The following is a 16,948-nucleotide window of genomic DNA, read 5'->3' on the forward strand; positions in this document are numbered from 1 at the left end:
ACCACGATCAAGTGACAAAACACCTGCAGTGCTAATATGCAATTGTGTAGAAAGGTGCACTCATTAGGAAGGTTACATTTATTTTTATGAAAGCAAAGCATGCCAAGACAAAGACAATTCCCATTCAATACACAGAACAAGTGATAATGATATTTGCGCTGCGATGTCAAACTACATATTCGGCAGTGCCTGTTCACACTTATGGTTATGAATTCACAAATGCTCTTCATTTATTTAAGTTATGTACCAACGTTTTTTGAACTCACTCTTATTGCATATATTTGTTGTTTCTTTGATTTGAGAAACAAGCAATAGTTTGAAGAGGACCTTTTAACGTTGTCATTTCCAATATCTCTGGAGAGAAATGAATGCAAATTGAGCTTTTCATTCATTTATGCCTGATTTGTTGAAAGTCAATTTAATGTAAAGGGAAGTAAACACAGTATCCATGGCAAACTGAACTGTTCTTGGGAATGAGAAAGACAATGAAAAGCCAACACCCAGATGTTGCTGATGCTGAGACAATCACCAGAATGGGTTCAAGCTTTAGTGGCAGATTTTGTCCTCATTAACAGGTGTCCATGACATGGCCTGTGACGCCTAGTGTGCAGATATTAAACTATTAAACTGCCTAAATCCATCACTCTCTTTCTGGCCAAATAAACTGACCTAATCAGATTCTTGCAGTACAATCATATACCGTTACAGTAGAACATTAACTTAGCTTGTCGTCATCACTTTTGGCTGAAAATAAAAGAAATGCCAAAATGACCACATTACGCAGGTCGTGGATCAGGTTAGGTGTGTCTGAAACTTTGCGCATCAGCAGGGAAGAGAACAAAAGCTCAGAGCATCTTGATAACAACCAGATCAGAGAATACAGGCGGGGGAGGGGGGGGGCAGCTGCTGAGAGCATTAAAAAAAGATTTTTCTGACTTTATGTACGTTTAAGCACGTTCATTTTTTTTTTAAATCAACGCATTGAAAGTCCTGAAAATAAACCAAACTAAATGTAAGTGCTGGGGTTTAAAATGCCAGCCTTGTCGCCCCTCTACTTTATGCTCCTTGCCCACAAACAGATGTATTTTGGGTGTGATCTTATTTCCGTAAAGTCTTCGGTGCTTCTTTAATCTCCTCCCACCTGCCTGATAAGGTTGCGCGCTCCCGGTGAGTTTTATAGCAACTGTTGCCCGGTGAGGCAGCGCCATAGTCACCGTAGTCCTGGCGACTGTAACCCACCAACAACAACCTCTCGCTCCATCATTACCACCTCCTCCACCATCCTCATCTTCATCAGCCAGTTCACAGCTCAGGTTTGAACGGATTCTATGTTATCTTTTTGGCTCGAATCGAGGCGCCTGCACGCTTCGTGGTGTCATTAAACGAAGGCGATGTTCCGGCTCTGGTTTATGTTTTGTCCGCTGCTCAGTGAGGGCTCGCTGACTAGCTGTGGTAGTTTTTGCTAGCGAGGGTGTTCCTTTGTAACGTGTTAGCCCGCTTGCTAACGTTGCCTGTAGATACCCACAGATGTGAGAGGCACAGCTCGCTAGCAGGAGCGGAGCATTGTTAGCCCATGGGCTGCTCTCTGGTTAGAAATTGTCCAAATGTTGTCTAGTTGGCGGAATTTGGATTTTATGTGGAACGGATTGGTTTAAACTTGCCATGCTGGGTGGTAGCATAGGTCTGGGCTAGCCACTGATGCTAGCTGGTCAGCTGGAGCAGGAGCAGGTGTCTGTTGTTGCTAGGTTGCTAACGTTGTTTTCTGACAATGCCTGCTTGTAATGTTACACTTTTGAATTAATATTACGCTCATGTTTGAAGTTTGTGTTTCGGATGATTGAAAGGATGTTGCTCGTCCAAACTCGATAACGTTGGCCAGCAAATACAAAGTGTTGTGAGCTAGCTTTCCTTACACTAACTGCTATTGACAATAGCTGAGCCATTACTTTCCCTTTTGTCTTAGAGAGCCAGATAGCTTCGCTAGCCTTCCATCTGCCCTCTTTGTGGCATCAGATGGCCATGATAAGCTATTTGATAACACAAAGCTAAGTTTTGCAGTCGTCATCCTTGAAGGGGGAAAAAATCATCACGGAATCAACATTTAAATACGTTCAAGTTTGTACCCATTTAAACCATCATTTCGTTATTCTGCACTGCACATTCTATACGTGGGCTTGTAAACGCCAGGGTTTATCCCCCCATTTTCAATATATAAATAGTCCACAATTAATGAATAATACGTTAAAAAAAAGGTTGCATTTCCATATTCTTGTTACACATATATACTGTTAGTGTGTGTATGTGTGTGTACGTGTATTTGTGTCTATGTATGCATTTCCTGGATGCGCAGGTAGAGGAGTGTATTCAATCAAGCATGACACTGAGTAAGGGGAAGTTTTGAGTCAACACCTTCATAGTGTGCCAGGTTTGCTTTACCCCCACTTTAATTAAGTACAAACAATCACATATATATCACTCCAAAATAGGATTTTCCTTTTTTCTCAGCATAGAATTTTTGCAGTCTTGCATTCCTTAATCCTTTTGGTCACTGACTCAAGTAGAGCCTTCATGTCTTAATAATGCATTACAAATATTCTTGGATACCTTGGGTCTCCTGTATAGCCGTGACCTTTGATTCCTTTTAGGCTGTGTGCGCGTGTGTGCGGAGTAAGAGCTGATTGGAAAATACCATCTTCATTATGTAGTATTCAGCAGTAACTGAATGTAAGATATTCATCTTTAGGCTTAGATTAACACTTTAATTAGTTGTTAATTATTCATCTGTAAATACAGCTGTAATATGGCTTTTGTTTTAAGAAGACCCATCATTGATAAGCCAGAAGGCCTGACAGTGCCAGACCAGTTCAAACTAATCATGTCAATATGTTAGTACCATTCTACATATTCCTAACACAAAGCCCAAAATAATATGAATAACTTATCTGTGGGTATATACAACCCAAAATAGGTCAAAAAACATGCATACACACAAAACAGGATGTTGGAAACTGCTAGTTATCAGATCATGTTACCACTTACCTGTAGTCCAGTAGGACAGAAATAGTACCATGCCACCTGCTGCCTGGATCCTGTTGCATTTCCAATCACTTAAAGAGGGACAGATTAATTCAATTATTCAGTCATTCATTTTCATGGCTTACCAGAATGCTGGATGTTTGGTTTGTTATTTGCCTTTGTCTGCAAGGAAAAATGTTGTGTTGTTGATTTCTTGTGTGTATGTTTGTGTGTGTATTGTTGATGAAAGATATTACCTGAAGGTCCTTGTTTTTTCCTCCCTAAATCAGGCAACTTTACTTAACAGTGTACATTTACTAATACTGATAATCTGTGTTGAGATATTTCAGAAATGTGTTTGCACATTTCACGTTTCTCTGTCTTGTGGTCCAATCTTGAAACCAACTCCTTTAATATTTTGGTCACCAGCTTTGTTATTTACTATTTTGGCGGCACCACCACTAGTAGTATCCCATATGTTAATATTATACATTGTATACATAATATACATTGTTTTTTAAATTAAAATCTACATGAGCAAAAACTGTAGGTCATTCCTATTTTACTTTCTGATCTGAAAATCTGACTCCTAAATAAACAATACTTTGCATGCCCCCCACCCCCCCGAGCTCCCAGCAACATGTCCCTCCACCTGCTGTACTTGCACCTGATTGTGATCCTGTCTTGCCTTGAGTTGAATGTGTGTCACAGGTAGGCTATTGTATATGGTGTTTCAGCCTTTATTTTATTTATTTATTTTTTTAACCAGCTCATATTTCTTTACTTGGTGCATCGGACACCACCTTTACATACATGCACACGAGAGAGGCAAAGGATGGTTCTGTATTTTTTATTTTTATTTTTTTTTGGGTTGGTGCTGTGACTCTGGTACCTTGCAGTCTTTTCTATTTGTCGCTTGAATGTTAGCAAGAGGAATTGAGGGGAGAAAATGCAGGGCAAAATGTTGCCCTCCTTGGTGGCTTTTGTTCCTCTGTGTCTTTGTAGGGCTTGCACTTGCTCAGTGGAGCACAGCATTTAAGTGGGCCACAAGGGAGTGCCTGAATGGTGAGCCAGGAGGTGTGTTAGAGTGTGTGTGTTTGTGAAGGGGGTTGGGATGAGGCAACAAGAGTGTGTTGTGATGCAGGGGCTTCTTCCCTCGATTAGGTGGGCTCAGTTGGGCAAATGTACTTTAGCTTTCAAACTGCACTGAAGAGCACGAGTCCACATTTTCCTCAAGTTTTTTTTTTTTTTTTTTTTTTTTTTACCATTGGGATACAGAAAACTAAAAGTTAGTGTCAGTGTAGAATGACATTTTTATCACTTAGGTAGCCTGTATTCAGTGGCTTTTACACAGGATAAAGTGAGTCTGTAAATCTTATATTCAATCAGGTTGCCATTTTTTTATGTATTAAATCAGAGTGTAAATATTTAACTCTCTGGATAGTCGTTTTTTTCTCCCACCAGCCAGATCGCATTCTGCCTATCAACAGCCTGCTGATACGTCTGACAGTGATATTATATACAGTTACCCCCATCTCCAAAGTGTTCAAAATAGTCATGTTGAAAGCAGATGGCTGTGCATTAATGAATACCAGTGCCTATGTATGTAAATTCATAGCTTCAGCAAAAATCTGGAATTTTTGCTGCAGCTTCACTGTACCTCACACGCACTGATGAATGAATGACCCGAAAAAGACTGACTTAACTCTGACATTCAACTTTGAGTCACCCCAACACGAATAACGTGATATCCTTCATCTCAGAAAAAGGCCAATATGATATTGAAGATAAAGGGAAGGGACAGGCTGTCCCCGGAGAGATTTGAAGCTGTTAGGAGACCTAGCTTAATTAACCAAGAGAGGCTTGTTCATGGAAACTGTGATGGGGAGGAGGTGGCCTTCCTCTGGAAGAAATGGGTGGTGTTAGCCATGCTATTATTAACTCACAAACACAGACTCACCACAGGCCCTATTCACATTATACTTAGCTTCAAAATAGTTCACTTTATCCATGGTTAGTAAGTACTTCAGGCATCCTTTTTAATGCACAATATTTATCTTTTATTACTAGTAATGTTTATCTGGTAAGCAAAATTAATAAATTGCTGGTTGCTTGTAGTACCTTTTAGTAGTAAGGATGCAGAACTTCCAACCTCAAGTAACATTAAACCTGTAAAAGTGCCGGCTGATGGAGCAAGACGAAGCAGCATCTATTTGGAGTTTGTTAAATATTAACTTGTTTTATGGCTGTGAACATGGAGACAAGACCATGTGTTAGTGATGCATGAGGCTTTCAGTACATTGAGTACCACAAAGCAGAAGCAGGTGCTTGTGTAGAATGTCTGTAGAGCAGCTTTAGTAGAATTGATTTGCCCAAAACAAACAAGGGTCTCTGATGAAACCTCATGGTTTTTATTATACTTTGATTGGTATCTAATTTTGGCACAATTTTATGGCCAAGGATAATCAAATCATTAGGATGATTGTAAGGGTAAGGGATTTCTTCTTTACAAGGTTTGTCATGTAATTTGTCTTTCTGGCCACTCTTTGTAATTTGCTCAGGAAAAATCTTAAGCATAAGGCTTATGCTGATTTGAAGTTTATGTTTATAAAATACATAACTGCATAACTATTTCACCAGTTGTTTAAAAAGTAGGACATTTTATTTTATTGTGAAGTTTGTTTCTCAAAAACAACTAGAAAAATTCAAAATTGTGTTCGTAAAATTTGTCTTTTGGTTGAATGTGGCTTTAATCTTTGATATTTTGTATGTTACCTTTTGTGTAATGAAAAGATAATTATGTTGGTGTCGTTGAGGCGTAAAGTGGCTTTGCCAGTTTGACCTGTAGGTTCAGAGTACTCCTGGTTTTCAGCAACAGAACCTATCATCTCTGAACAGTGATATTGTGTGCTGTGTCTTATTTAGGCGCCATGCAGACCCCTGAAGCAGGCGCTGACTCCACCTCCACTGTTCCTCTTCAGACCACTGTGCCTGTCCAGCCTACCGGTTCAAGCCAGCAGGTGCCTGTCCAGCAACAGGTACATCAAGCCTGTCTGTGTGTATTTGTGTGTGAATGTTAATGCGCTAGGATGCATTCTACCTCCATTCCTATTCCATCCATCCCATTCCTCTGTATCTCTCAGTGCAACATGACATTTTTGTAATTTATATCATTAAATTGCAACTCTTCCAATTTGTTTTTCCAGGCCCAGACTGTTCAACAGGTTCAGCATGTTTACCCAGCACAGGTGCAGTATGTGGAGGAAAACAGTGCCGTTTACACCAATGGCAACATGTGAGTCATTCTGCTTCCCAGCTCTGTTCTTATACTACTCAACAAATATTAGTGCTATGTCTCTGCAGTCTGTTTTTTCTCCTCTTAAGTCTCTTCACACCATCATTCATGTCACAAGCACATGATGTGTGGCAGGAGTGTGCTGGTTTTTTGTGTTTGTTTTCTTTCGTGAGGGGTTAGCAGTTGTGTGCCTGATTGTGCTCAGTCACCTGAACATGACCACAAGTGGGCCTGTCTAAGTGCTGACGCTATGCAAGGGTCCCATGGGACTGAGGAATGGGGTTACATAAACACTTCACAAACAAGCCCAAGTTTGTCCTACTGTGATGCACATGTACGCACATGTACAGACACAAATAGTATCTGTGTGACTGCTACTGGTGGAAACATTGTGTAAGGTAGACCAGCACAAACCAAAATCCTGTATGAGCAAAACATGGAAGTTGTCAAATCAAATATGCATCCAATTAATTAAATTAAATATTTTATGTTGCAATAAATTGTGGAATTTTAAATTAATTAATTTTGGATTGTTCACGTAATGCTAATCACTGTTGATAACATTTGACTGTGGCTACACAAACAAGGTGTCTTGTTTTGTTTTTTTTTTTGTTTTTTTTGTCAAGACATTGCAAAGTAACAAATAATTCAAAAGTTACAAGCATTTCATTATTTAGGCCTCTTTTCCTCTGTTTTATTTTGAGTTTGGGCACATTGACTGACTGCTAACCTTTCGTCTGAACAGAAGAACCTATTCGTACTCAGAGCCGCAGCTGTATAGCCAGAACAGTGGAGGGAGCTACTTTGACACACAGGGCAGCTCATCGCAAGTATCCACTGTAGTGACATCTCATGGCATGACCAACAATGGAGGAGGGGGCAGTGGAGGAATGAGCATGGGTCTGGCAGGGGGTCAGGTAATCAGCAGCAGTTCTGGGGCTTACCTCATGGACAATGCTGGGCCACACCCTGCCACCCAGACTGCGCGAGCCTCACCAGCTACTGTAAGTGCACAGAACCTACTAATTGGGCTCCTCACCTGCCTTTGCCTTCTGCCTGCTTTGGTGTGTTTGTTGAAAGACATTCTTACTAATACTTGTTGCCACTCCGTAGTCACTTCTAAATCTACCCTTATCAGCTCCTCACGGCTCAAGATTTTATTACATTCTTCAAAACAGAAGTATTTCTATTTATGTCATACTTGATTGATATGTGTACTGGTTTGATCCAAAATGTAAGATGATGGCCTTTTAAGTAGGATGCCACACTTGCACTCAATTTTCAATAGATTGTTTCCCTAAAATCTCTGTGTGTATAGATAGTGCACAAATTATGTTACATTACAGAGAAATCATTTTAAATTTAGACCTTCTCCATAATTGTGTGTTGAGTGTTTCATCTGTGGCAATGTCCCTTTGCTGATCTATGCAATGTTGTACGTAGGCTGGGCCTGAGTCTCTGAAGTGATTTAACTAGTGCCAGCCATGTTCACATTCTAACCCTGAATATTGTGTTGAAGTGAGACAGGCTTTTGTGTCCATCCCTCATTTCATCTATCTGTTATTCCCACCAAAAAGAGGGGTGTAAACCGGAGGGACAGGTGTGTTTATTTAAAAAAAGAAAGGGGGGTAGGTGAAAAACTTCACAAACTTAGGCCTTGCTCTTAAACTGTATTCTGAATACCCCATTAGGCATTTTCACAGTCCACTGTAATGGTGTTTTCTGACAGAAATGTAGAAATGGTGTGTCACTGATATTACATTATATGGATGGTAGAGAGTTTAAACATATTGTGGAATATTTTTTGTTTTGTTTTGGGTTTTTTTAAGTGTTTTTTTCTTTTTCTTTTTTTTTTTAGATGCTGCCTCATCTGTCTGTAGTCAATGTAATGTTCCACTTTACAAAGTTAATTACAAAATTATTACACAAAGTTAATGGTTCAAAAAGTCTATGTATTTTTTTTTTCTGAATAATAAATTACCATGCAGGAGACTTGAAACAGAAGATCTTTTTAGTAGACAGTGACAGTATTGAACATTGAGACACCATGCTACCAAAGGGAAATATATCAATCCAACCTAATCATAATAACTTATGTCCGCTAATAAATCCATGTGAGTGGATTTCTGCTTGGGTCTAGTGGTGCTTGCTTGGGAATCTTTTGTAGATTATCCTTTATTTTTGTTAGTGGCCACTAATGTGTCTTCTTCAACTCTTTATTTTCCTTGCTTTCATTTTTTTTATTTCCCCCTCTTACATTTTGTCGTCATGTGCTTCGTGGTTTATCAGATTGAAATGGCGATTGAGACGCTCCAAAAATCTGAGGGTTTATCCAGTCAGAGAAGCTCACTGCTCAACAGCCATGTAAGTTGCGTTTAAAAATGCTTGCCCCCGCTCCACCTTGACTTTTGCATTACTCACTCTTGCTGTTCTGCCTCCCTCAACTCTCTATAAATTTTGAGTTTAGCGGGTTGCTTGCTTTTTGTGTTGCTGCTTCTTGTAGTTAATGGTGCTTTAAAGTCATTGGCTGAGCTGTGATGCAACAGTATACTGACTTTGGTTTTGAGGTCTTTCCAGGCAGTTTGCATGGGCCAGTGAGAATCTCTTTAGTAAAACAAAGTGTTCTCTTGTAGCTTCAGTGGCTGTTGGACAATTATGAGACAGCAGAGGGCGTAAGTCTACCACGATCAACTCTCTACAATCATTACCTGCGCCACTGCCAGGAGCAGAAACTGGACCCTGTAAATGCAGCCTCCTTTGGCAAACTCATCCGCTCCATCTTCATGGGACTCCGTACAAGGCGCCTTGGGACAAGGTTGGCTTTCTTTTTCATTTCTCTTTTGTCCCAACAATATTTCCCAGCCATCTGGGCTTTACTCTTTACCTAACTGGGTGACTCTTTTCTTTTTTTGATTTTATGTTGCAGGGGGAATTCCAAATATCACTACTATGGTATACGTGTAAAACCAGATTCCCCACTCAATAGACTCCAAGAGGACATGCAGTATATGGCTCTGAGACAGCAACCTGTTCAGCAAAAACAGAGGTACATTTGCCTACACACATACAGATCATGTTTATTTTATTGATACTGAGTTGAGTCATGTGTTTTCAGGTTCAAGCCAGTGCAGAAGTTTGATAGTGGTTCTGGGGAGAATTACTCAGGTGGAGGCCAGCACCATCCTGGTGCAGCAGAGCAGACAGTCATTGCACAGAGCCAGCACCACCAACAGTTCCTAGGTCAGCTGCTTTTGTCTTTTGGCAGAATGTCTATGACAAAGGAACCTGTTGAATGCATTGATGCATTGAAATGTGCCAACAGCAGATGTATGGGGTTTTTTTTTTTTTTTTTTTTTTTTTTTTCAGATTATCCCATTGTGACAAATTCATTTTATTGTATTATACAAACAGATGCATCACGGGCGCTCCCTGACTTTGTGGAGCTGGACCTGGGACAGAGCAATACAGAGAACATCAGTCCAGAGGATGTAAAAGCTCTTCAGTCCCTTTACAGAGAGCATTGCGAGGTTTGATTGCATTCCTCTCATTGTCCGTACAAAGTCCCCACAGTAGCTTCAATATTATAACATTTCTTGATTATAGCATCAACTCTCATGAGTATTGTGACAATATTTTCCCTAAAATTATTCTCTCCAAAAAAGTTTTTCATTATTATATATACATAGCTTAATCCATCATTATCTGTGACTACAGCAGTTATGTAGTTTAAATTTTTTTATTTTTCACAATTAGAAGTATTAAGCAGGATTGAAAATACCAAACAAAAGTTTTTAAATTTTGAAAAAGAGTGCAATTTAAAATTTGTGTGGAGTCTTGGGGAAAGGTTATGTGTGTTTGTAGTGAGATTTGTAAATGCCAACCACTGACATTTTAGAGCAGATTTGTTTATTATTTTCAATCAAATCTTTTCATGTCTAAAAAAAAAAAGACAAGGGATTAGGCCACTCACAGGTGATGATTAAAGCTCTTGTGATCTGACGAACAGCTGTTTACCTTCTCCTCACACACATCTAGCAATCTCTAGCCATGGACATGGTTTAGTTAATGTCCTGAGGCTCTGAGGTATCTATATTTCCACTAAAATCATAGTGAACTGAAATTCATCTCTACTCCTCAGTGCACTGGCAAAATATGTTTGACCTGGTTCTTTTGGAACATCTACAGACCTCGAGACTATTTCTTCTTTTAGAAAGCAGTCCTAGATTACTCTTCTGCTTTCGTTTCAGGCTATCTTGGATGTTGTGGTGAACCTCCAATTCAGCCTAATTGAGAAACTATGGCAGACATTCTGGCGCTACTCTCCCCCTGATTCAGTAGAGGGTGCCACTGTGACAGAAAACAGGTGCGATCACAGCCAGTGATTATTCACAATGATGCCAGTTTCATGTTTAGTTTTGTTGGGTTTTTTTAATTAAATAAAGCCAGTCATGTTTTTCAAATGATACCAAGATACCATAGTATATTCTACAAGTATGTATTTTAATTTAAATCATTTTGGGATAATCTGGTTTCAAAGAGCATCTGTCTAAATCTTGTGTTTGTTCTTCAGCAGCATTAGTGAGATCGAAGCACGGCTCCCCCGATCACAGCTATTGGGGCTGTGCAGAAATGAGACTGTGCTCAAATGGATGAGTACCTGTGATCACCTAATGTACCAGGCCCTTGTGGAGATCCTCATTCCTGATGTCCTGAGACCCATTCCCAGTGAGTCATACTGATAGACACCTGTCCGTGCTGTGCTCACTGCTGTTTAATGCTTGTGCTGTCGTAATTGATTCACTGCTCATGTTATATCTTTTCATATTCCTTCTTGTTTCGTCTTCTCAGGTGCCTTGACTCAAGCCATTCGCAACTTTGCCAAAAGCCTGGAAGGTTGGCTCAATAATGCCATGAATGCCATTCCACAGAGAATGATCCAGACCAAGGTAGCCATTTATGTAGTCTACCTTTTCAGCAAGGCAATGCAAAGGGTTTCTTGATACTCTCTCCAAATACACCATTTATACATGAGACACAAAATGTGAAAGATACTACTGCATCTCCTGTGTAAGATATGCTAACATTAGGTCTTTTCTACCCATCCCTTTCATAGATTGCCGCTGTTAGTGCCTTTGCGCAAACACTGCGCAGATACACCTCTCTGAACCACCTGGCTCAAGCGGCACGTGCTGTGTTGCAAAACACGTCACAGATCAACCAGATGCTGAGTGATCTCAACCGTGTTGATTTTGCCAATGTACAGGTCAGAACAGCTCGTTTGGATTTTTTTTTTTTTTCTCTCCGTTTCTGATATAGATCTCTGATCTCCTTGTACAACAACAAGTTTACTTCTCATATCTTGTGTTTCTAAAAAAAAGAGAAATAAAAAAACAAGCTTTTCGTTTCTATGCTACTTGCCTGTGTAACACACTTCCTGAATAGTTTAGGTCTTAAAACAGCATTTGCTTCAACTCACCGAATAAATCAGACACTTTCTTATTATAATATTTTTTATTTAAGTGGTTTTTAAATGTAAATGTTTTTCTATGTCTTTATTGCCTATGTAAATACTTGTCTTGCCTGTAGGAGCAAGCATCATGGGTATGCCAGTGTGAGGAAGGGGTGGTTCAGCACTTGGAGCAGGACTTCAAGGCCACACTACAGCAGCAAAGCTCTTTGGAGCAATGGGCAGCCTGGCTGGACAATGTGGTCACTCAGGTGCTGAAGCCCTACGAGCACCGGCCCAGTTTCCCCAGGGCAGCGCGACAGTTCCTGTTAAAGTGGTCTTTCTACAGGTCTGCAAACCAACAACCACCAACCATGCAGAGAGACGTGTGAGAGAGTGCACGGCATCTTTACAGAACGCTTCAAATGTTTTTTTTTCATGTCTCTCCAGTTCAATGGTCATCAGGGACCTGACCCTGCGCAGTGCTGCCAGCTTTGGTTCCTTCCACCTGATTCGCCTCCTGTATGACGAGTACATGTTTTATCTAGTGGAGCATCGTGTGGCCCAAGCTACAGGAGAGACACCAATTGGTGTGATGGGGGAGGTACAACTGCTTTGCATTGCTTTTCTATAACAGTACTTCCATACTTCATAGTACCCCTGTGGTTACACATTTGGACCAAGAAAAAAATGAAGAAAACAAGATTCGCCAGGGGCCTCTCTAATTATGATGTTTGTCACTCTGTTTTCAGTTCGACAGTCTCAATACTCTATCTCTCACCAACATTGATAAAGGTATGTTGCACAATCTGCAAGCTAGAAGAGAGATTTTCTTGTTGCGGGCTGTTGTGGAACTGTTTATGAAAGTAGGATATGTTGTTTACAATTTGTTGATCGTTAAAATCAGCAACAGGCAAGAGGTTAATGAGCTGAGGCTCCTTAGACATTTTATGGAAAGCCCTTTATAGGACTAATTACACTGAAATGTGATAACACATAATTTATTGCACAATTAATAAATTAGCAAAATGATAAATATTGAGGGTCTACCATTGTTTTATATGCTTTATGTGTTATTTTCTAGATGAAACGAGTGGAATGGACAGTGACTTGGAAGAAGACACAGAAGAGTCTGGGGAACCTCTTGCCAAGCGGGAGAAGTCAGAGCATGAGGTAATCCAGGTGATCCAGGTAGGGGCCCTAGAGGATGGGTCTCACCCTGTAGTGGGGGTTGTCCAGCCAGGTGTCCTCCACTCGCTGCCCCAGCCCCCGCAGGATCACACAGAGCACATCCTTACCCCCTCAGCTGGTACTCCTACTATCCGCCACTGCAGCACCACAGGCAACACCTACGCCTCTGTTTGAAGGTCCAAGGACACGGCCCACTGTGTCCGAACTATTTCTGCTGTTTCACTCTCGACATATCTTTCTCTTTGTAAGTCTACATGTTTCCGTCTTTTTCATGCATTGTCTCTGGTCTCTGTCTGCACTTTTCTGGACATGGTCTCCTCTCCCTACCCAGGCTGGTCAGTGGAGGAGTGCTGAATGCTTTTACTATGGCCAAGATGTGCTGTCCATGTCTGACTGCTTAGATTCTGGATGTGGTTTCATCCCATAATTCTGTACTCTATCAATGCAGCTGGTGGAAGGGACCTGGAGAAAAAGGACTAATTTGACCCATTCAATGTTTCCTGGTTCGACATGACTTAATAGCAAACCTGTCTGTGTGTATGGACAAGTTTTAAAGTGAAGGAAAATTCGACTCCTTTTATACTACTGATGTCACAGAGCTCAAATCCATGTCACCAGTCCCAGGGGAGCAAAGTCATCGATCGACTGAAGACTTTCGCCTATTGTATGTAGATGTGCTGTACTTTCAATTGGTATTACCTAAAACTCATGGTGCTATCATTGTGTTTTGATTTAATTTCAAGCTACCCCTCCTAATTTTAGTATGATTTATGTCAACATGCATTCCAGTGGCTGATAAAGTTTTGGCTGAACAAAATTTTTTTGAGTATTGTATGTAGCCTAAAAAAAGGGATGACTTTCTATGTATGTATGACACTTAAAAAGAATGATGGGGCAGATTTGTCTGTTTGGTTTGAAATTGATTTGGTAGTCACCAGCCGATAACCACTAATAGCTTTTAGCCACAGAAAAAAAACACCTAGAGAAATATCACGCTGCTACTCGTGTATATAGATATTGAGAAGACTGGCTGTAGAAACCCACTTCCTCAATACTAGCTTTTCTTTGCACTCTGTGCATAACGCTTGCCTTTGTTGATTTTAGATGCTCTGTAGTGTGGTTTATGTGACGAGCTGTAAAGAAAACAACTTACTGAATAAGTTTTCCCCAGTTTTGCAGTTTCTTTCTTAAAGAAATTTCTTAAGTTCAGGATGGACCAAAAACAAACCAACAAGAGAGAGCTGAGAGTGAGCCATTTGGGCCGCCCGAGAGCTGTTTCCTGTCCCACAGTGCCATGTTGCAGAGCAGAAGGAATGTCAGGGATTAAATGTACCTCGGCTTTATCATAGTGCCTTATCCTTAAATGCAGCTGTCCTTGTAGTCCTGACTGTGTGGTGTAGAGAGCCCACAGCCCCTCTGCATTGTCCCAGCCACAGCTTTGGCTTTCTGGTGACTTGTGGCTGGATTTGGGCTGGCTCATCAGTGTTGAGACCAAGGAATACAGGCACAGACACACCTGTTGTTTTCTCTGGATCAGCTCTACTAAGCTTATTACTTAACTAAATCGTGGTCTTTAGCCTTGCCCCTGCCCTAACTCTGCCCTCCTGAGGCCTATTCTTTCATCAGCCTTTGTTATTGGGTGAAATGTGTGTGTCTCTCTCTTTGTGTGTATTCGAGCGTGTGTGTGTGACTGTGTGCATGTGTGAATATGGATGCCTAAGTGTGCATTGTGTTTGTATATATGCCTGTGTCTGCATGCTTGTGTGTATGTGTTGGAACACATCCATCAGTCACCCTACCTCAAACCAGTGGTGCCAGCATTTGACGCGTGCAGAACAGTCACCAAACACTAATTGCACACACACCACTGTACTGCACAAATCTCAACGCGAAAGAGAAAATCTGCATTGCTTTTCTCTCACCTCTGATACATTGTGATTTCCGTTTTTAGCCCATAAAATGCTTCATCCTTTGTTCCCTGTTTAAAGATCACCTTTGTACAGTGGACCAAAAGTAGATATTTTCTGATATTCAAAGAGATATATAGATATATATGTATAGTATATATAATGATGATACACTACATATATTTGTTGCTTTTTATGTGGTTGGTCTGATCGTTTATATGTGATTGTTTCTTTTGGTAGCTCCTCTGTAGTTAGTTTAGACTGTGAAATTGGGAAGGCATGAGGACTAACTTTTGGTTCATTAGACTTGCATCTATACTTGAACTGTTACAGCCTTCTATGTTGTGGAGAATATTGAGATTAATCCTCTGAATAGGAACATTTTGCTAGTAAAATAATTTGTTTTTCATGCCTGTTGAAATGGTCTTCACCATTTCCTTGCATAAATGTTTATTTATTGATATTTATTGGGTTTTTTTGTTTTTCAATTAAGAAGCATATGGTACAATGGGAACTGATAATGAATCATGAATTATACCACTGCAAAGAGCAGACCTACTGTACAGAGACTGGAAGGTTTTTTTGTTGTTGTTTTTTTTCTTTCTTTCTTTTTTTTTTCTTTGTAAGTCATGTATGTAGGTTGAGGTTTTTAAAGAAAACTTGGCACTGTATTTGCTGTAATCAGTCTTTTAGGTTGTCTCACTAGTCCAAAAATTCCTTTAGATACTAGCCGTACACAGGAACTGTATGCCTGCATAGAAAACAAGCTTAGCAGTAAAGGAGTGTGGACAAGTACCAATACTGTGTGTCATTTAATTTTCTGGCTCAGTGGACTCCTTGGATGTTGCGTTTATTCCACAAAGCTTTGGGGAACCTGAAAAAATAAATTCTGGCACAACCAGAGACAAGTTTCTTATTTATTATACTTAGGGTACACATCTCATACTGTAGCCTTACCGTGATCCTTCTGGCTTGAAATGTCTGACGTACAAGATTTAGGAATTAAGTGCACACAAAATTGGCTTTTTTATTGGATTCCTTGAGGACAGTTTGAAAAGTCTGCTGAAAAGGTCAGTGATCGTCAGGTCTGCTCATTTTGTTTACATCAGCCTGTGACCATTATGAAGATGAAAGAGATTGTGCCTCAACTCCTGGTATTTAATTTTCAAGTGAAAGCTGAGACAAATTGATAGAAAAGCCCAAGATCATCTCCTTTGCTTCTGCAGAGCCCCACATAAATCTGTGCTCATGTACTATCTATGAAAAGTGAACTTAGACATTATCAGGAGCTCAATTGACTGACTCCAACAATCACAGAATTTTTTTAAAATGTGGTCGTTCTGCCTGACTAAAAATTTGAAAATGTGTTCATACATCTGGGTCGTGTGTACCAGACAGGGATGAAGGTCTTTGCAGGATGTATTATCTTGCCTCTGGCTGAATGATAGAAAAGCCCGTAGAAAATCTCAACTCCTTCATCATATGAATTAACAGCAACACTGTAGAAGGTACTATGTATTATTTTGTGCCTGAGGTGGAAAATGCATTAAAAAAAATATATATATATATATATATTTTCTTTATGACTTAAATGTGTGCTTTAGGATCATAAGTGCTTTCTGGTCTTGCACGCCTACCATGTGCTGCTAGAAACTGTCTTTCAACTCAGTCAAGTGATAGAAACTTTGTTTCGGTTTGTTTAGTTTTTTTTCTTCCCCAGTTTTGTTTTTTGTTTTGACTTCTAGACTGTCGTGCCACACAGTGATTTCACTTTCAGCATCTCAAAGCCTGCCGGGACACTGGACTGATGTTCATGCTGCCAACACAACTGTACTTTATTTTTCAGTGTCTTTGAAATGGAGTAGAATTGTTTTAGTTTTTTTCGCCGCCCCTTTGTAACAGCTGTTCGCAACCCGAAAAACTAAAGAGGGAAAAAAAAAAAGGAAAAAAAAAAGACATAAGCTATTCCTTAACTTGTCATAGGAACGCAAAGCTAAGAAGTGCGTCTTCACCTGGACAACATGACAGCTTCACTGACCCATAGCAGACTCCAGTGCCTTTAATTTCGCCCCGGCCACAGCAGATGGCCTGGGT

The 16,948-nt window shown here is 40.2% G+C and overlaps 1 protein-coding gene across 4 annotated transcripts; it reads left to right on the forward strand.

Moving 5' to 3' along the window:
- Positions 1-1,178: 1,178 nt before the first annotated feature.
- Positions 1,179-16,796, forward strand: rfx3 (regulatory factor X, 3 (influences HLA class II expression)). 4 transcript variants are annotated; one of them, XM_029516298.1, is made up of 17 exons: positions 1,179-1,313; positions 5,941-6,053; positions 6,222-6,310; positions 7,056-7,314; positions 8,600-8,674; positions 8,944-9,125; positions 9,237-9,356; positions 9,426-9,550; positions 9,722-9,837; positions 10,558-10,673; positions 10,884-11,035; positions 11,159-11,256; positions 11,424-11,573; positions 11,897-12,105; positions 12,207-12,360; positions 12,509-12,551; positions 12,841-16,796. In XM_029516298.1, the coding sequence occupies exons 2-17, from the start codon at positions 5,946-5,948 to the stop codon at positions 13,119-13,121; spliced, it is 2,277 nt and encodes a 758-aa protein (XP_029372158.1). In that variant the 5' UTR covers positions 1,179-1,313; positions 5,941-5,945; the 3' UTR covers positions 13,122-16,796. The 4 variants fall into 4 exon arrangements, with proteins under 4 accessions (XP_029372158.1, XP_029372156.1, XP_029372159.1 ...); XM_029516296.1 differs by having other exon boundaries at positions 10,881-11,035; positions 12,841-13,121; XM_029516299.1 differs by lacking the exon at positions 8,600-8,674 and having other exon boundaries at positions 10,881-11,035.
- Positions 16,797-16,948: the final 152 nt, after the last annotated feature.

The sequence above is a fragment of the Echeneis naucrates genome, chromosome 12 (assembly GCF_900963305.1).
Source record: "Echeneis naucrates chromosome 12, fEcheNa1.1, whole genome shotgun sequence".
Classification (NCBI taxonomy): domain Eukaryota; kingdom Metazoa; phylum Chordata; class Actinopteri; order Carangiformes; family Echeneidae; genus Echeneis; species Echeneis naucrates.

Coding starts and splice junctions, on each gene's coding strand:
- rfx3 (XM_029516296.1), top strand. CDS start 5,946: ATGCAGACCCCTGAAGCAGGCGCTGACTCCACCTCCACTGTTCCTCTT. Junction 9,357..9,425: donor CCTGTTCAGCAAAAACAGAG/GTACATTTGCCT, acceptor ATGTGTTTTCAG/GTTCAAGCCAGTGCAGAAGT. Junction 9,551..9,721: donor GCACCACCAACAGTTCCTAG/GTCAGCTGCTTT, acceptor TTATACAAACAG/ATGCATCACGGGCGCTCCCT.